A 21,547-nucleotide genomic window follows, 5' to 3' on the forward strand; every position below is an offset into this window, starting at 1 on the left:
TCAAAAAGTTGTAAGTGAACTATGCGAGTAGTTTAATTATGAAGTACTACTACCATAGTAGTGTTGTAAATAGTGTAACGAATTTGCTTGCAAATCCTCTTATTTGCAATCTTCTGCTAAGTTCGAATCACTAAACTGTTGAATAAATAACTCCAATTTGTAATAATGCAAAATGGCCTTTATTAAAGTACTTCACAATACACTCAAACTGTGCAACGAATAGCTTGCTTAATAACCACACTGATTGATAACTCAATGAAACTCTACTATTCAAAATAATACTGCTATTGCTCGCTAGATATCGTCTTAATCGCAACTGCTTGACAACTCAAATCAAACTGAAACTTCTTACTCGCCTGCCCCGCTTTTATAGTTTACGCTGCATACTTCTAGGCTCTTCCATTTCCAGAACTTACCAACTATATTCGTGTGTGTATAGTTCTCATATAGTTTCTACTTGTTTACAATTATCTACTTTTTAGCGCTTCTCAGATGTACATATGTGAGTTTGTAGTTTACAGTCTCCCGCACACACATAAGCGTATAAGTAAATTCATCTGTGTGTGACATCTCATCTCTCGCTGCCTTGTATGTAAATGTTGCTCGTCGGAATGTGTACATATGTGTAGACGCAATTATTGATTCGTTTATGTAGATACATAATGATTGAATTATTGATGCGAATTCACGTCACTGCTTAGCATCGGCCTGGATATGGCAGCACTCCTTAGTTTTGCTAATATTCGTAACAATAGCTATACTGAATATTTTAGTTAGTTTTTCGACTGTTCAGCGACTCGAACGATAATGGAAGGTGCAACATAATCTTTCCACTTTATTAAGATTTATTCTTTAATGAGTATGCGTGTTGAAATACAAAATAAATTTTGCAGTTCATACCTCCTATAATTTTTATCATTTTATAGCCCTCAGCGCCGTAATATAAACGAATGTCACACCATAAATTATTTGGATAATGGAAGAGGAGTTCAAATGTCCGCAATTAAAAACTAAAAAATGTGAAATAATAAAATCGTACAAATAAATTAACCTGTTTTCTCTCATTTCTCACTAGACAAAGATTGTTGTGAGCGTGAATTTATATGTGCATATATATGTATGTGTTTTTGGCAAGCAAAAAAAAATCTAAAAAAAAACCTGCCACCAAAAATGTATAAGCTGTACATTGCCGGCCAATTAAAGATGTGGAGGTTGTTGTTGTTGTTGTTGCTATTAAAAGCTGCTACTCTTCCTGCCGTTGTTGCACTGAAGATGTGAGCCAACGAAGCGAATGTATTTTAATTTAAATATTTTGGTTACAAGATAAATGTTAAAGAAGAAGAATGTAAAAAATAATAATAAAAGTAAAAAAAAAAAAAAAAATTAAAACAATCCGAAGCTTAAAATTCAAGTAGCATAAAATAAAATTAGAAACAAAAAACTATTTGGAAAAAGATTTATTGCTGACGGCCAAAGTTAGATTGTCTAGTTGGTTGGTTGTTTGTTCGGTGTGCCGCTTGGTTGGGCTCTGCTACTTACTTTTGTTGTTGTTGTTATTCGTAGTGTACATTTTCGGTCATTGAATATCACGAGTATTTCAAAAACCACTACACACACAAATTCAAAGTGAAAAAATCTTCTTTTATTTTTTTTTTAACAAGTTTCTTTCTTTTTGGCAATTTGAAAGTGAAAGGCTGCCTCCATAGTGGACGCACGGAACTAGTTGATCAACAACAACAACTACTACTCTTACTAGATATATCCGCACAGTTTGGTGGTTGCTATGATATATCAAACTTATATTCAATTAAACAAATAAATAAACGGTGGCGCGAAAGGTTTGATAACGTTAAACAAATTTGATATGTAGCCGCGAGTAAAATTTTAAGCCTAAAAATTATAATTTTAACTAAAGCCCTTTCCAATATAATTATAGTAAACATAAAAAAATGAAACTGAATCAATACAACTTTCCAGGTTTTTGTTTCCGTTCATTCCGGTATCGGTTCCGTTCCAGTTTCCCCAAAATTTAATTTTGCTCTTTTTACTGCTACGGTGTCGAGACGGTTTCACGTTCGGTCTTTGTTTAGTTTAAGTTCCTCTTTTTTGTTCCGATATAAAAACTGTCTAGAGGTCTTTCTTCGATCCTGAAATTTGCCTTCAGTTTAGGGTTTCATTTAGAAGAGGTTTTAGGTTTGACTCTAGTTAAATTTTTCTATATTATATTTAAATTCAGTTACGTTCCGGTTTCGATTTCTAGCTTCAAATTTGAATTTAGTTTCAGTATCGGATTTCATATCAGTTTCGTTTAAGCTTTTGGTTGCGTGATTTTAAATTATATTTGGCTTTGGTTTCGTTACAGTTTTTCCGTTATTCGAAGTTATATTTGAGTAAAGGTACGTTTCGGTCCCAGTTTAAATTTTAGCTCCAGTTTCGTTTTTCGCTTCGTTCTTCAATTATGTTTGGTTTAGGTATTTTGCAGTTTTCACTACGAACTTCAAACCCGTTTTTAGTTCCAGTTTGGATTCAGTTGCGTACCTGTTCCAAATCCAATTGTTCCAAATAATATATAGTTCCAGTTTCGGTGCAGATACCCAACAGGTCCAGGCCCGATTTCAAATTAAATTGCTTTCGTTCGATTCGGTTTTGGTTTCATTTGCGCCGAACTGATATTTTGTTTCGGTTTCATTATGTGTTGGTGTCTAACTTTGAACTGTCATTAAATAAAAAGAGGGAAGAGTTAACCTTTAATTTTGAAAACTATTATTATTTTATTTTACTCTTGTGATGGTATAAATAAAAATAAAATAAATAATTTTAAAGCACTTCCTTTATATAAATGGACAAAAATCAGCGAAAAATATCTCCTTATATAAAGACATATTATTGCTAAACTTTGATTTTTAAATTTTGACATAGAAATTGCAAAACTATTTATGAGAAATAAAAATATAAAAGTGGAGCGCACATTACTTGAATTGGAAATTTGGTAGGAAAAGAGATATTATTAATCAATCAATTGCGCTCCATCTTTATATTTTTCCTTCTCATAAATATTTTTGCAATTTCGATGTCAAAATTTAAAAATCAAAATTTAGCAAGAATATGTCTTGTTATAAGGAGATATCTTTCGCTGATTTTTGCCCATTTATATAAAGGAAGTGCTTAAAATTTTTTATTTTATTTTTATTTTCTCCTTTTCTTACATTTTCTCGGTGTCTTAACCTATCTGTTAAGTTTTACGCTTGTAGATCAATGAGAACTTACATAAAAATCAATCCCAAAATTCCCTCCTTTCCGTTTGATTTTTCTAAATATCTCAGTCCGTGCGCCCCCTAGGGAAACTTTTTGTATAGTGTTATCGGCTGTCATCGACCTCTGAATTAAGCTCTAAATTTATAGCCTCTAGCTCATCGAGAAGTTCTTTAAAACCCGGTTTTAAATTTCCAAATTATTATCTAATTTCTTGATCCGTGCGCCACCTAATGAAATTTTTTCTCCTTTTGTTCCTTTGGCACGGTGTCTTAATCTGTCTCTGAGGCTTCATGTTTGTAGCTCAATGAGAAGTTACTTTAAAATCGATCTGAAAACACCACATTTCCAAATTCTTATCTAATTATTTCGATCCGTTCTCCGCCTAACTGATTTTTTTTCTACTTCTCTTACATTTTCTCGGTGTCTTAACCTATCTGTTAAGTTTTGCGCTTGTAGCTCAATGAGAACTTAAATAAAAATCAATACCAAAATTCCCTCCGTTTCGTACGATTTTTCTATATATCTCATCCCGTGCGCCCCCTATCGAATATTTTGGTATCGTGTCATCGGCTGTCATCGACATCTGAATTAAGTTTGAAATTTCAAGTCTCTAGCTCATGGAGAAGTTACTAAAAAGCTGGTTTGAAAATTTTCAAATTCTTATATAATTATTTCGATCCTTGCGCCACCTAATGAACTTTTTTTTCCTTTTGATGCATTGTCACGGTGTTCTAAACTATGTGTAAAGTTTCACGTTTCTAGCTCAATGAGAATTTGCTTAAAAATCGATTGCAAGATTTGTTTGAAAAGCGGACAAACATTCAACCGACCTAATATAAAGGAAGTAAAAAGGGTAATTAATAATATAAAATTTGCGCGACGGAGGGCGGGCGATAACTTTTGAAAACACGGCGAAACAGCTCGGACGATGAGTGAGAGCAGTTTTAACTAAAGTGAAAACTGGTTTTCAGCGCAGTCATGGTCGGCAATCGCAGCTGAACTGCACTTACGCTTGGCCGCGCTGGCCGGGTATTGCCAGACGGAGCGGGAGGGACATAGTCCGAAAATTGGATCATGTCTTCAACAGTTGGCTTCGACGTTCAATATTATACTTGGTTTCTATTACTGGCTGGTAAGGTATTACATATGACAAGCGGAAATCATCTTTAAATTTTTAGAGACTTGCTAAAAATTAATTGGCGGATTTTTGATCTAAAGACTGACGGCTAAATTAAAACAAATAATTTACAGAGACGATAAGTGGTAATACCAAATACCTCTAGCTACTATCCACATGTAAGAGAGATGCAACGTGAAAGAAAAATTACATTAGGCCATTCAAACTGCCCTGAATCGGAGCGTTTTTGGTCTGGTAGGCTAGGTTCGACAAAGAGCGATGGCCAGAAATTTGAAAAAAAAAAATATAAGAACCGCATTATATTAAAAATTTTGATCATAGAAAATTTTGCAGATAAGGTAAATCCTAAGATGACTGATTGGAAGAGGTCCAAGATCGCAGTTGTTACTGCATACAAATCTGCACCGACGCCTCCGTGATGGACTCAAGTCTGGGGGAATGTGTATATTCAAATGCCCCAGAAATATATACATAAGTCATTTAAACTGCAGTTAGTTTGTACTTTGTTTCAGCAGAAGTCCTCATGATTTGGCAGCTCTCTAAATCTTTGAGGGCAGACACATTCAAGCAGCTATATTTTCCAAAGCTAGGCAGCAACAGCAGGCATAGATGTCTCAAAGTTACGTGCAATGGAACTCTAGCTATGTTAGCCGATACTCTAAAATATAATAGGATGAGCCTGAATATAGTGGCCCAGCGAAAAGATATGCGGAATCAACTAGCCTCAAAGAGGGTGGCCAAGGGGAAAATTCGAAATTTTCAAGTGCACAAAGCAGAGCAAAAGTGGAATGCTACAACAGTTTGCGCAATACCAAAAGCCACTTGGACAGACTAAAATGAAACAAGGACTTTCCAGAGTCTTCTGAGTAGATGGCGAAGCCTTTTATTTGGAAATCTGGAGAGATCGTCGAAAATAAGGATTCCAAATACTTTTGTTTTTATCAAAAACTCTGGTTGGTTTTAGGCTCTAGATATAGACGTCTTTTAAAACACGATTCAGTTGACTTGGATTGTAGTCGTTCTAGCTACTTAGCGCAACTTACCTCCGAGGAGATTTAGGCCGAGCTTCTCTTCCAATTTTCATCATACTCGTTTTATGTTTCCGTACAAATTGGCGGCAAGGGCCTACTCCGAACGGCATCCGCAAGGTAGATTAATTTTCACTGAGAGCGTTTTATGGCAGAAATACACTCGGAGTGCTTGAAATATCACTTTCGAGGGGCGCCTACGATTAGAAACCCGTTTTCCTAAATTTTTGATGTTCTTTTGCCCGGGAGTTGTACCCAGGACCTTCGGTGTGGTAGGCGGGGCACGTTGCCACTACACCATGGCGGCCTTCAAGGTACCTTTCGTTAAGGTAGACCATAACGATAAACTCTAATATAGCAAACTACTTACAGCCAAAGCTCAAAGTCTAGAAATAATAACAACAACAAAAAATATATACATATGTACAAGCGGAGAAACGGCATTATTGTATTCGATAAGCCTTATGACAAATTGCTTCTAAATCAGTTTATTAGGACTTTATCTCAAAATGAAATATAGTTGGTGGAGGCTAACGAAGCTAAAATATTAAGGCCCACTTGCAGAACTTTGCTACTCAGTGTTAATTTGAAACTTTGTCATTGTTATAGAGTTAAGAATCTCATGAGGATTTGACGTTCTTGTTTTGCTTCGCGCACTATATTTATTTTTCACATGATTCACATGATTCACAATAGGATTACACTTAATTCGCGAACCCATGAGTTGGTCTGTGTTAAAAAGATAAATTACCGTTCTGCAAGTGTGCCAAGCTAACTGAACCATAGACTTTCAGCTAAGTACAAGGCAAAAATGTAAACAATAGTCAGCTGTTTTATTGGTTTACTTATACTCACAATAGATTTCCCCAATTTTTTTTACGAAATATGCACAATTATCGATTCAACTGGGTGTTGGCGGCCTATTGGTGAAAGGGAAAATGTCATATGAAGTTTTCTGAAGAATAGATATACCCCAGCTAAATTCACTCTTAACTAGAAACGGCGCTAAGTCTTATAATTCTTGCAGCACCTTGTATTGAAATAGCCTTACGTAGGCACTCGTAAATTTCCTCGAATATTCAGTCAACGAAAAAGAGATTGTGAACCAAAAAAAAAAAAAAAGATTCACGCAAAAAAAATTTAAATGAATGCCAGTTCAATCGGGAAGCTTTTGGTGGCATTTAACAAACTCAAAGTCTCCGTTCGGCGGCATGGGAGTGCAGCATCACAAATGATATCAAATCTAGCGAAAAAACAACAACAAAGCAATCGACTGTGTGCACGTGAAGTTATAAACGCGGCAAAGACAAAGAGCAGAAAATATAAGCAAACAACAACAACAGCACAACATTTGTGGTTTACTTTCAAGTTTAGCAACATTTGCTCCAAAAATGAATATCAAGATGTATTTTATTGAAGAAAAAATAAACACATAATTTTCGATATACGCACACCAACACACATTCATACATACATACAAATGAAGGAAGGTAAATACGTTTGCCTTTTGCTAGCAAACAAACAAATTTGTTACTGTCGTTTGCATCTGTCGATATTTATGGCCAATAATAATCGCCGTTGCTTTATGTTTTTCGCTGCGGCAGTTGTGAAAGAGCGGAGTTCAATTTGCTGCATAATCGCCGTTATTTCAGCAGCGCTTTTGTTTATTTAGCACGCTCCTATCAGCGATTTAGTCAAAGTTTTGTGTGTGTTTAAAGCGCCCGCATATCTTTGTTGATTTGTTGCATTTTGTTGTTGTTTTGCCATCCATTGCTGCTGTTGATGATGATGATTATGATGTGATTATGAGCGATTTGTCGTCCTTCAATTGTAACGTTACAGTCTTTATTTGTTTTATTGTGCACGTTTTTCTTCTTTCTGTCCCTACTACAAGTATTTGTTTTTTGTCTGTACCTTTTTATTATTTTAGAAATGATTTTTCCAAAATGTTGTTTTGTTATTTATTACCAAATGTTTTGTTTTGAATTTGCTGATTTTTGATTTATGATAGCATCTAGACAATGAGTGAATTGTAAAATTGTTTGCGGGCAATTGATGTAACCTAGATTAGGTTTTATGATTGGAAAATGGGTTGTGTGTAGCAATTGCATAATCAATGATGGAGTAAATTTGAAATTAAACTTTATTAACCCTTTGTTTATCGGGTGATCTGGACCAAGTTAATCTTACTCGCTTTTGTCACACTAAAAATATGCAGTGAACTCGGTGTTATTCATTACGGTTATGGATATTTTATAGTTACGGTAATGGTCATGGTTATGGTTCCGGTAATGGTTACAGTTATGGTTTTGATACGATCTTGGTACCGTTTTTTGTTATAGTTATGGCCATGTTAATGGTTATGGTTACGGCTACGATTATGGTATGGTTATGGCTATGGCTATGGTTATGCTTTTTGTTATGGTGTGGTTATGGTTATGGGCACAGTAAAAGTTACGAACTAAGCTTGAAGATGTGGTTTGGTTATAGTTACAGTTACAATAACGTTTACGGTCACGATTATAGTTAGAGTTACAATAATGGTTACGGTGACATTTTAACTTACGCCTGTGGTAATATTTATGGTCATAGTTACGGTAGTAATTACGGCCTACGGTTATAGTTATGCTTATTTTTACAGTTACTACTTTGGTCATACTTATAGTTATGCTTACGTTAATGGTTGCAGTTACGGTTTTCGTTGTGATAACAGTCACAAATGCATGCTGTTTGACCATAGAGCTGAATCAGACTTACATACGGCCAAGATCTGTCACCCTGATAGCGCTCTTCGACGTGATGTGATTGTTATTGATAACGTCCTATTCATGCCTTCCGCCAGCCTTGCTAACGACATAATTAGAGTTACACAGGAGCTAATTTTTCGAGTTTAACGGCCACTCTAGCTTATCAACTTTACCAAATTATCCATAGTTATTCCACAGATCACCACAAATTTAGGTTGAAGTATTCACGTAAAACCAATCAAACTTTGTTTAACATCGGTGGTATAGACTAAAGATCACTACATCAATCAGAGCAACCCTGTTTAACGTATCAAAATCCTTCTACTATACAGTTTATACTGGAGGTTCCCGGCTACGACACGGTGAATCAGGAACCATTTAAATAGGCGACAGTCGTCAGTGTCCCTCGAATTCAGGTATCTATGCCTAGAGTGATGAACCACTGATTACGAACTTCCTAAGTTACTGATATCAGGTAATGACATTGGTAAGGTAAGAAAACAAATCACCTCTCCGATCAATCTAGTTTTATAATGCTAGTCTCTTATTATCTCAAGAAAAATTTTAAGCCATGTCCTATGAAACATCGCCCCTTATTCAAAGCTTCCAAGATGTTTTGTGTACGGTTTGATCTTACATTCGATATTTTATTGACCCCGATAGCATCTCAACTATAAGGCCATCAAAAACCCCTAGATACTTTCTCCCGATTTGCGCATTGTGCAGAGAGCAGTTAAAAATAGCTGTAAGAACCGCAATGGCATGTCTTTTGATTTGTTCTATATGTTGCCCTTATGAAGATGATAGAGTAACTAGGAACACATACATGTGATTTTGTCCTAGTGACTCAAATACCACAACAAATTAGAGCGACAGCTTTCAATAAATCATCGTGACTTACTGACTGTGATAACAACTTTGTCACGTTCGCAATCACTCTGATCAAGAACGACAGTGTCAGTGTCCTGTAAATTCACAGGTTCATTGATTTCAACTGTCACAGAAAATCGTTCTGCTGTAACGAGAATTGTGATGGCGATTATTAATAACTCTTATGTATTCCCATTTTTATCACATAACATTGCTTTCACTCTTAAATCACTGTCACGAATAAAAATCGCTGCGACAAATAATTCACAATGGAAAATCATATTAAATAAATTAAAAAGTCGTATTTTAGCCAGCTATACTGAACAGAGTGGTGATCGCATAAAATAAGTATTTTAGTGACATCTTTATTTAAATGGTGTCAAAAATACGAAAATGGGTGGTATGAAGACGGACGAGAGCTGCAAAATGTAACTATCCTACTCTATATATAAGTGTTTTCGTTGTTGTTTACTTGCGTACTGAGTAAGTTACAGCATTTTTTCAGAAGGTGTACCACAATGCCTCCAATAGCTCCCTTTGTCTCAGAACTACAAAAATTTTGCCCTGTTAGGCTCTCACCAGCAAACGAATAAATTTCGTGGTATTACATCGAAAGTTATCACGGTAAGCTCTGAAATGTTTTAGCTTAGTAGGGGCTTATGGTGTGAAATGGTACAACATTTCGAAGCTTGCCATGTTAACTTTCCATTTTATTCTACAAAGTTGTTTCGTATGTTGGTTGAAGCTAAAGTAATGTAGCTCTTTGCCAGGGAGAGTCGTTAAAGTTATTGTGGAAAATTGAGGAGTATGATTTACTTTAAATGGAGGCTTTTTTCGAAAGCAATTCAACTATTTAATATGCTTTCTTATACTCATATGTCACATAGTGAATACCCATATTGCGCTATATAGTAAATAAATAACTATAAAAACATCAGCTGTTGAATCACTTTGATGCCAACTAATACAAATAATGTAATGGTAAGCATTTTAGAGCACAAAAGCAATTTGGTACACTTAAGCACTATCGTTACCCTAATTACTCAACCGCAACATTTTGTGTACACACAAAGCTACAGCATACATATGTAAATACACTAGGGTGGTCCTTATAAGTCAAAGTAACATATTTTTCCAGTCTCATCTCAAATGATAATACTGTTACGAATATTAGCAATAAAGGGTACTGTCATCTCTAAACCGATGCTAAATAGTGATATCATGCACATCCATAAATCTATAATTATGTATCTACATAAACGAATCAATAATTATATCTACACATATGTACGTACACGCAGAGGAGAAGCAACGCACCAACACATGCATATATCTTATCTGAGGTGCTAACAAGAAAGGGCAATAATTTGTGCAAGTATTACTCACGCGCATATGAGAAGCTATAAACGTAGTTGTGGCTGGTGATTTTGTAGCTGATAACTAACTAGTAAGTTCTGGAATGGAAAAGCCTAGAAGTATGCAACGAGAAATCAAAAAGTATAAAAGGCCGCGGCAGTAGAGGCGCGAGAGTTAGTTTCATTTAAGCTATCAATCAGTTGAGTTAAGTAAGCTATCAGTAAGCGAAGTATAAGTGTTATTGTGAAGTACTTTAATAAAGGCCATTTTTGCATTATTGAAGATTGGAGTTGTTTATTAACAGTTTAGTGATTCGAACTTAGCAGAAGGTTACAAATAAGAGGATTTTCAGTAAATTCGTTACAATACGATATTCAGACGCATCATTAATATATTTAGGTCTCGACTGAAGACGGTTAAAGGGTGCGCACAGAGGTCAAATGTAATACTGCTATATGAAGGCTAAAAAAGTTGATATTAAAACTTATGTTATCAATACTCAAAATCAATAATACTAATTCTTTTTCTTCTTTTTCTAGCTTCGAAAGACGTTTTTCAGAAGTTTTTCAAATTTTTTCATCCAACTCAAAAAAAGTAATGAGTTTAAAAAAAAACACCGTTTTTGTTTTCAAAATGCTATACTTTTTCAAAAATTGACCGTTTGGGATCTTTTTTTTAAAAAAAAAAATATGTTTTTAAATGTACATTTCGGAAAAAATTCAAAAAAATTTTTAAAGTTTTTTTTTGTAATTTTTCAGTTTTTCGAGACTTTTCGTATTTCGCCCTTTTTTTCTCATATTTTTTAAGTTGGATGAAAAAATTTGAAAAACTTCTGAAAAACGCCTTTCGTAAGCTAGAAAAAGAAGAAAAACTTTCAGCCAATTCGAAAGGGGTCGGGTTCAAAATTGGTCGAAATGGGATGGAATACCCCAGATATGTACATCTTCACTTGCGGGTAAAAAAAATGCTTATCATCACTTAGATAATGTTAAGAAGAGCCATCGGCAATTTTGAAGACTCGCAGCAGTGGTAAACTACTCGCTAAAAACGGGTTCCACTGAATAGCGGAGACACGCACCCCTATAGCTTAATCGGTTCAACGAATGTGGACACACACCCTTTTCGGTCATAGAAGTGGAGAATAGTGAAATAAAATGAAGAGACACATTTCAGTTGCATTCGAGAATAATGCACACTGAAATTTAGCAGTGCTATTTTTCTGCGCTAAAATTTCCTACAGAAAAAGTTACACACTTAGCAGGACCTAGAAATTTTAGGTGCATATCTATGTATATACAGCTATTGTGGCAGTTGATATGATACATAAATTCTGATCCTTATCGGAACATCTTATGAGGTGTCGCACAGTGGTTAGATTTTATCTTCACGATATAAAGGATTAATTAAAGACCCCTGCTTGCTTATAGCAAAAATGTCGATCCACTGAGCCGATTTTCCAAATTCAAGCCTTAAAATGATATACGAGTGCCTCAAAACTAAAACTGCAATCTAAGTTTGTTGGGTTCCTAAAGATAAAACTTAACTTTGACAACTTCTTATCGTCTCCAATCATTATCGAAATTGGGATGCGATATTTTTGGCATTGGTTTTAAAGTTTGAAGGGTTAGATTTGAAAAAATGGTTTATTCGATTATTAAGGATCACCCCAATGTAGATATATTCACACTCTTTTATAAATTATTTCAATCGCTCATTCATTAGGTGTAATGGTTCAACCTAAATTTGAATTGAGTTCCTCCTCAATGTGCTGATTAAAATTCCAATGCGGAAAATGCAAATCAAAAATTTCAAAACCGTTACACAACAAAAGCAACGTAGCAGCTTAACAGTTAGTTTAAAAACAAACAGTAGTTATGGCTTAAGTAATGTATTCATACATAAGTACAAACACACATATTTACGTGCATGGATTTGTTGAGAGTATGGTTACATTTTTGATAAATTTTAAAAATACAAAATTGGCAACAAGAAAAAAGTGTGCAGGTAAGTGTGTAAAATAGCACCAAACACGTACAGAAATATATTCCTACATATATATGTATGTATGTGGATATGTGTGCGTATGTAAATGCCTGCTTAATATAGTTATTCACCGGCTGTCGCATTTTTGTATGCACAATGAACTTTAAGTGTAAACGTATCAAATGACAGGTGTGCTAATGTGCTAAACTTTTCAGCGCATACGAGTATGTCTACATACACACATACATACAAATATAAAAGTATATCATCAAACTTAGTTCTTCTTCTTATCACAGCTAGCACATTCACGATTGTGCTTAACTTTTCGATTATCAAGTCCAAAGCAAACAAGCCAATAACTGAATAAAGAAAAGTTAAAAAATCCAAAACTTGAAATTTTGCTTTTAAAGCAATAGAAATAAAGTAGCGATATAGACTTCCATATATCAAAATCATCAGTATCGAAAAAAAATTTGATTGAGCCATGTCCGTCCGTCCGTCCGTCCGTTAACACGATAACTTGAGTAAATTTTGAGGTATCTTGATAAAATTTAGTACGTAGGTTCCTGAGCACTCATCTCTGATTGCTATTTAAAATGAACAATATCGGCCTATAACACGCCCACTTTTTCGATATCGAAAATTTCGAAAAACCGAAAAAGTGCGATAATTCATTACAGAAGACAGCTAAAGCGACGAAACTTGGTAGATGAGTTGAACTTATGACGCAGAATAGAAAATTAGTAAAATTTTGGACAAGGGGCGTTGCACCGCCCACTTTTAAAAGAACGTAATTTAAAATTTTGCAAGCTGTAATTTGGCAGTCGTTGAAGATATCATAATGAAATTTGGCAGGAACGTTACTACTAATTCTATATGTATGCTTAATGAAAATTAGCAAAATCGGAGAACGACCACGCCCACTTTAAAAAAAAAATTTTTTTTAAGTCAAATTTTAACAAAAAATTTAATATCTTTACAGAATATATGTAACTTATGTCAACATTCAACTCCAGTAATGATATGGTGCAAAAAAATAAAGGAATAAAAGAAAATTTAATAACGGCGTGGCTCCGCCCTTTTTCATTTAGTTGTCTAGGATACTTTTAATGCCATAAGTCGAACAAAAATTTACCAATCCTTGTGAAATTTGGTAGGGGCTTAGATTCTAGGACGATAACTGTTTTCTGTGAAAAAAGGCGAAATCGGTTGAAGCCACGCCCAGTTTTTATACACAGTCGGCCGTCTGTCCTTCCGCTCGGCCGTTAACACGATAACCTGAGCAAAAATCGATATATCTTTACTAAACTCAGTTGACGTAATTATTTGAACTCACTTTGTATTGGTATAAAAAATGGGCGAAATCCGACTATGACCACGCCCACTTTTTCGATATCGAAAATTACGAAAAATTAAAAAAAAAGCCATAATTCTATACCAAATACGAAAAAAGGGATGAAACATGGTAATTGGATTGGTTTATTGACGAAAAATATAACTTTAGAAAAAAACTTTGTAAAATGGGTGTGACAGCTACCATATTAAGTAGAAGAATATGAAAAATTTCTGTAGGGCGAAATCAAAAGCCCTTAGAATCTTGGCAGGAATACTATTCGTGGTATTATATATATAAATAAATTAGCGGTACCCGACCGATGATGTTCTGGGTCACCCTGGTCCACATTTTGCTCGATATCTCGAAAACGCCTTCACATATACAACAACCACCACTCCCTTTTAAAACCCTTTATTCGTTTAATTTGACACACATATCGTACAAACACATTCTAGAGTCACCCCTGGTCCACCTATAGAACTAAAGCTCACTCCCTTTTAAAATACTCATTAACACCTTTCATTTGATACACATGTCATACAAACACATTCTAGGGTTACCCTAGGTTCATTTTCCTACATGGTGATTTTCCCTTATTTTGTCCCCATAGCTCTCAACTGAGTATGTAATGTTCGGTTACGCCCGAACTTAGCCTTCCTTACTTGTTTTGTCTTCGGTTTAGAATAAATGCGTTCCCCTATGTATAGCTAAAATTGCGGACAGTTAAATTTGTTATAGATTTTTTCTGTATTCTATAGGAGAGATTGATGGATTCCAAATGTTATTCCTTAAAGCCTTAGGCGGAAAAATTTTCGAGCTATGTATCAGTAGGAAAGTTGTGTGAGAAGGCCATACTAAGCGGCAGAATGTATAGGAACATATCTAACTCAAATTTAACAAATGCAAAAAATGAAAGCAAAAATTATAATAAGGGGAGTAAGAAGAGCCTGCCAAAATTGGCGAGCTAGGGATTGTGGCAATAATGACTGGTTGGCCGTGGGCGAACTGCCTCTCAACTACACCTTTTTCCAGTTTAAGTTCAAAAATTTACGAGAGACAGGTGGAGGAAGACTTGATCTGTGCACACAGTACTTATACGTTGCTTGCGGGATTGTGGACGCTCCGTTGACTGTGCAAGTGGTCATATCTTCGTCATCGCTGTTATCATACTCAATTCAGATCAATGATTGTAACACTAAGAATATAGCTGGATATCCTTGTAACTGACCTCTTATGACAGGAGGAGAGAGAAGAGAGGAAAGGGTTTTTTCCTCCCTATGTTCTTCTCGTTAGCAAAATTGATTTAAGTGAATTGAGAAGTCCAATGCTTCCTTAAGAGATAATAGGCCTTCATATCCATGTATCAAATTATTAGCGCTAAAATTTACCATCATACTTTTATTTCCATTGCATGAAGGAAAAAAATCCTTAAAAATTTTCTGAACTTGAATTGTAATTTTCCGAACTTGAATCGTAGTTTTCTGAATTTGAATTGTAATTTTAGGAACTTGAAATGTAATTTTCTGAACTTGAATTATAATTTTCTGAACTGTACAATTCTGAAATTAATTGTAAATTTCTGAATTTGAATTGGAAATTTTGAACTTGAATTTTAATTTCATTACACATTATTACAGAACTAGGAATAAACCTGCATGCACTTTTATTACTTATCTAACTTTTCCTAACAATTAGCTGTTGGATAAGTTAATAAATATTTTATTAAAACATTCTTTATTTTGTTACATTTTATTTTATTTTATTTCCTTTTAATGTATTTTATTATTGTTCTATTTCATTTCGTTTTATTTTATTTGATTTTATTTTTTGCTCTATTTTATTTCATTTCATTTATTTTTTTTTATTTTAATTTAATTTTACTTCATTTTATTTTATTTTATTTCATTTTATTTTGTTTTATCTTATTTTATTTTGTTTTATTTTATTTCCTTTTATTTTGTTTTATTTTATTTTGTTTCATTTTATTTTATTTTACTTTTTTATTTAAAATTTTCTACTTTGAGGGTTCACATTAAATATCGTTTATAAAGAACAAGATACTTAGTGCTATTGAATTCTATTAACTAGTTACATTGGTTTGGTTATACAGTGGTTGGTAAGATTTTCTATAAATAACTACATATGTATCAGGTTTTCAAATTTATATGTATAAATCATCGTAGATTAGCGTATGCTTAAGAATTTCCTAACTATATAGCTTGTCGATAAAATAACAGCCTTCTGTATCACTCGTCACTTTTCGGTGAGTTGAAGTTTCTCAAGGCTACATTTTAGTGATTTTGGGTTAACTGCAGTTGATGGTATTATTATGGGTATTATGTCGATTCTGTGCAGTTTCCACATCTCCTTAATTTCGTGTGGCAGACTTTGATATTTTCTGAGCTTCTCCGCATAGCACTCCTGTAGGTTGTGTGTATTTGGAACACCTATTTCTATTACGCAAGCCTGATTCTCCTGCTTATTTACGATCGTTATATCAGGTCGGTTATGTGGCATGGTACGATCTGTTAGAATAGACCGGTCCTAATACATTTTGAAGGCGCTGTTTTCTAGCGTTGCCTCTGGGGTATATGTGTAGTATGAGCATTCCGCTGTAATTAGATCATAAAGCGGAGCTAGTGTTTGATGTACGATCTTTGCTACCTGGTTATGCCTTGTTAAATATTCGGTAGCCGCCAATGTAATACATGAAGCGGTTATGTGGTGAATTGTTTCGGGATGTCTTTGGCATTGTCTACAGATATCATTTTCAATAGGAGCTCGCATTACATATTTGCAGTGGTTCCATGTTGCAATAACCTGGTCTTGGATGGCCAGCATGAACCCCTCGGTTTCAGCGCACATACCAGAGTGACTTAACCACTCATTGGATTATTTTATTTTATTTTATTATATTTTATATTATTTTATTTCTTTCGTTTTATTTTATTTCATTTCATTTTATCTTATTTTATTTTCTTTTGTTTTATTTTATTTCCTTTTATTTTGTTTTATTTTATTTTATTTTATTTATTTATTTTTTTTTTGTTTTATTTTATTTCCTTTTATTTTGTTTTATTTTATTTTATTTTATTTTCTTTTTTTATTTTATTTCCTTTTATTTTGTTTTATTTGATTTTATTTTATTTTAGTTTATTTTATTTTCTTTTGTTTTATTTTATTTTATTTCCTTTTATTTTGTTTTATTTTATTTTATTTTATTTCATTTTCTTTTGTTTTATTTTATTTCCTTTTATTTTGTTTTATTTTATTTTATTTTATTTTCTTTTATTTAATTTTTTGTTCTACTTTATTTCGCTTAATTTTATTTTATTTGATTTTATTTCATCTTATTTTATTTTATCTTGTTTTGTTGTATTTTATTTTTGTTCTATTTTATTTTATTTTATTTTATTTTAATTTTATTTTACTTCAGTTTATTTAATTTTATTTCATTTTATTTTATTTCATCTTATTTTATTTTCTTTTGTTTTATTTTATTTCCCATTATTTTGTTTTATTTTTTTCTTATTTTATTTTATTTTATTTTATCATCACCGAAACCTATTCTGCCTTATTGCTAGCCATCCTTTATTGTGCCTACGGCGTCTAACATAATGCTTGGAGCAGATTCATTTTTTTGTCACTGCTACAACGACAATATTATCTGCACTGCCGACAATTTGCGCCGGTTGTTGTGCTTTGTACCTTGTTCACATATTATGCTGCAGTGTATTGACTACACTTACGTTCCCATTCTTTTTTTACTTTATACAGCATACCAATACCAGTACTACACACTACCCCTATTCTCTAGTACTCGATAAAGTACATATACCAATAATATTAAACACTACGCCTGCATTTACAAATATCCCTCATATGGCCTACCACTTACAAAGACTACGATTACGCTTGCAATTACAACTTACTCACTTTAAGGTCTCCTCAATAGCAAAGATGTTTATACATCAAAAAATAATAATTAGAATAGCAATAATGGACACCCTAACATGTATCCAACAGTCTATTCTTGAGCACTCCCATAATATCACAAACACAAAGTCATGTGAACGTCAATGTAATGATTAGTCCCATTTGCAAAACCATAGAATAAAATACATAAGTCGGAGGTAAAAAAATAGAAAACAAAATATAAAGAAAAAACGTTGCTTTTATCATTTTTGGAATTGTTGTTACCAACCGTGAAGAGCTGAGTGGCGCGCATGGTGAGTGCAATGTCCAGCATGAATTCTAATTAAAACAGTGTTGGCAACACTGAAATGTCAGCTTGTGGCAAATTCATTGCGGATTGGCATATTCTTGCTGTGTTTACGAGAGCATTATGGATGAAGTGACAGGAATGAATGGGGTTTGGCTAATGATGAATGAGCTCACATTTATGTTGGAATGAAGGTGTATAATTAAGAGCAAGGGGGAAGGAAGGAAGGAAAGAGTGTAGAGAGGAAGTAAAAATGCGGAGTAAATGCATTTAAATATATACAAACATACACAACTTGCAAACTTGATAACACAAGTTTTACGTGTGTTTTTGCCTCTGTTGTTTTTTTGTTATTTTATTCACAGTTACACTCACCTTTTCCGTGCTGGACTGAAAGTAGTAGACCATAACGAATATCCAGATGATGCTTACAAAAACAATAAATTTTACATTGCGGCGCATTTTAGTGTGGTTTTTGTTGGATTTTCTTCTTGCTGCTCAATCGGTTTGGTGTTTTGGAATTTTGTTTGTCTTGTTGTTATCTCAATCTTAGTGACAACTTGTATTGTAACCAATTCCAATGCAAAGCTTATGGTTTTTGCTATATCTATTGTAGTTGTAGCTATAGTTCTTAACTATATGTATATGCGTTTGTTTTTTTGTAACTTTGCTTGTGATATCTAACTAAACCTTTATTTTGGTTTTTTCTATTGTTGTCACCAAAATCGCCACCACAACAATAATCAATGTTGTAATTAATGGTGTTTTTGATACTGGGGCTTCTAGGATTGCTGCTGCAGTTGTTTACGTAAATTATTGTTGATGTTAAATAGTATTGGTGTAACTTTGGTGCCGATTTAGGTTAGCACCAATACCAACAATTTTTGAATTTTCTTCATCCAGTTGGTTTGTAGTTGCACTGCACAATGCTAAAAGGAAAAAGAGAAAGATATAAAAGTGAATATTTGAACATAAATTACTTTACGGTATATACAATGAGATTGAAAACAGATTGTTTTGAAAATTTGAGCGATTTATGATACCTTTTTACAGACCTAGAAGGCAAAAATTTGTGACTACAAAAATTCAACTCTTGTACTACTTCCTGAGTACTGTTTAATTTTTCGATACATCCCTTCAAAAAACGCGAGTACTCTATAAATAATGTAAGGAATACTCCTTTGGTAGTATAGGACTGCTCCAAATCTACGTGGATGACTGTTTATGCGGAGCTGACTCTATCCGGAAGGCCACTAAAACAACAACTACAGTCTTTACTGCAGCGCGGCGGGTTAACACTGCGTAAATGGAATTCAAATTCTGACGAATTTCTTCAAAAAATACAAAATATGCGATCTGAGCTTAGACAAAGACACTATGGCACTGGGAGTATTTTGGTCATGCCATGAAGACTTTATTGGCTACAAAGTAAATGTAAGCACAGTTTCCTCAGCAATCACTAAACGACAGCAGCTTTCCTACGTCGCAAGGATCTATGATCCTGCTTGCTTGCTGGCGCCGGTAATTATTACAGGGAAGCGTATGTGCCAAGATCTTTGGCGTACAGGATGTATCTGGGATGCTCCAATACCCGAACCTCACCAAAGTCAGTGGATAAAATTCCGCGACGAAATGCCGCTGATAAAAAATGTTAAAGTTCCTAGATGGCTCTTCACAATGGAAACTTCAGAAGAGGTGCAGCTTCACGTATTTTGCGACGCATCAACAGCAGCTTTCGCAGCGGTCGCGTATCTGCGGGTAAGGCAAATTAGTAGTGAAATAAAAGTGTCAATTCTTATGGCTAAAAAAAAGGTAGCGCCATTAAAAAAAACAAACCATACCATGTTTGGAGTTGAACGGAGCAGTGCTAGCAAGTATCTTACTCACAAAAATCATGTCAACATTACCGCTTAAATCTAAAAATACATGGTGTTGGTGTGATTCAAAAACAGCACTTAGTTGGATCCTTTCCAACCCCGGACAGCATAAACAATACATTGCTAATAGGATAACAAAGATTCAAGAGCTAACTGACATCGACAAGTGGCGTTATGTGCCCACGAACTGCAATCCTGCCGACGTTGCCTCCCGCGGCGTTTTCCCTTTGCAATTGGAAAGCCTTGCCACATGGTGGGCGGGCCCCACATGGCTGCAGAAAGACGAAAGATATTGGCCTACGAATATAGTTGTTGAGTCAGCAACCTCCAAAGTGACTGGTGACGACGATGCTTGCATCACATCTTTGCTGGCGGTCCATCAGTCCGACGATTGGATCTTTAAGAAGTACTCGAGTATTCAAAAACTTGTAGCTGTCACTGCTTGGTGTCAGCGTTTTATACATGCCGCCCTGAAGAGGTCTCATGAAAACACAAAATATTGTACTGCGACAGAGCGAGCTACGGCCTTGAGATTTTGGATAAGGTATATTCAGAATAAACATTTTATTTATTTTTATTTATTTATTTATTTATTTATTTATTTAATCTTGAAATTGTTACATTTCTTACAGACTAATTACAAATGTAGGCAAATACCAACTAACTTAACTGGTCATTAAGTAGCATTTTAAACCTATTTTCACAAAAGGAGAAATCCAAAACTGAAGAATTCGGAAGCAAATTAAACTCTTTAAGAGCTCTGACAACAGGAGCATTGGCAGCATAATTAGTCCTCGCCAGCCCCACATAAAATGTGGCATGATTCCTTAAACAAATATTAGGAATAACAAAGAAAATACGTTCAAGTAAAAAGGGGCAGTCCACCACCCCAGATATCAAATTAAAAATGAAAGTTAGAGATAAGAAGGTTCTCCTACAATTTAGTGTCTTAAGACCGATAAGCAAACATCTAGACTCATAAGCGGGAACCGGAAGTTCAAAATGAAGGGGTCGCAAAGCATACTTAATAAAGATTTTCTGAACTCTCTCCAATCGACTAATATGACAAGAATAATACGGACGCCAAATAAAAGCAGCATATTCTAGTTTCGAGCGTACCAGTGAAGTAAAGAGTGTCTTTAAAGTATACGGATCGGAGAAATCTGAACTGAAACGTCTGACAAAAGCCAGCATAGAGTACGACTTAGCTATGGTATATTTAAGATGGCTATGAAAAGTAAATTTGGAATCAAAGACCACCCCAAGATCAGTGATTTTAGAAACAATGTCTAGTTGTGAGCCACCAATAAAATATGAAGTAGGGATAAGAGTACGGGACTTGGAATAGGAGACATGGGAGCACTTTTTAATATTTAAGGGAAGCATATTTTTCTGACACGAAGCTACAACATTGTCAAGATCACTCTGAAGTTTCGTCGAGTCAGAGGAACACGTTATTTTGCTAAAAATCTTCATGTCATCAGCATATAAGAGAAATTTAGAATATTTAAAACAAGTAGTAATATCATTGATGAACATCACAAAAAGAATCGGACCCAATATACTTCCCTGAGGAACCCCAGAGGAGGCAATAAAAGTATACGAGGACACCCCATCAACTACAACTTCACATGATCTATTAGAAAGATACGATTTAATCCAATTTAAAAAATTTGAATGAAAACCAAAACTTTGTAACTTTGATAACAAAATACGTTGGTTAACTTTATCAAAC

The 21,547-nt window shown here is 34.3% G+C and overlaps 1 protein-coding gene across 5 annotated transcripts in view; it reads right to left on the reverse strand.

Moving 5' to 3' along the window:
* The window catches only part of Pgant2 (polypeptide N-acetylgalactosaminyltransferase 2), a 340,430-nt gene that overhangs the window by 274,667 nt on the left and 44,216 nt on the right, over positions 1–21,547 (reverse strand). For all 5 annotated transcript variants that reach the window (XM_067767507.1, XM_067767503.1, XM_067767506.1 and 2 more), the window contains one exon: positions 18,311–18,864. In XM_067767507.1, coding sequence (XP_067623608.1) covers positions 18,311–18,397 — 87 coding nt within the window. In that variant the 5' untranslated portion in view covers positions 18,398–18,864. The remainder of the gene's footprint in view (positions 1–18,310; positions 18,865–21,547) is intronic.

This window comes from Eurosta solidaginis, chromosome 2 (assembly GCF_040869045.1).
Source record: "Eurosta solidaginis isolate ZX-2024a chromosome 2, ASM4086904v1, whole genome shotgun sequence".
NCBI classification, from domain to species: domain Eukaryota; kingdom Metazoa; phylum Arthropoda; class Insecta; order Diptera; family Tephritidae; genus Eurosta; species Eurosta solidaginis.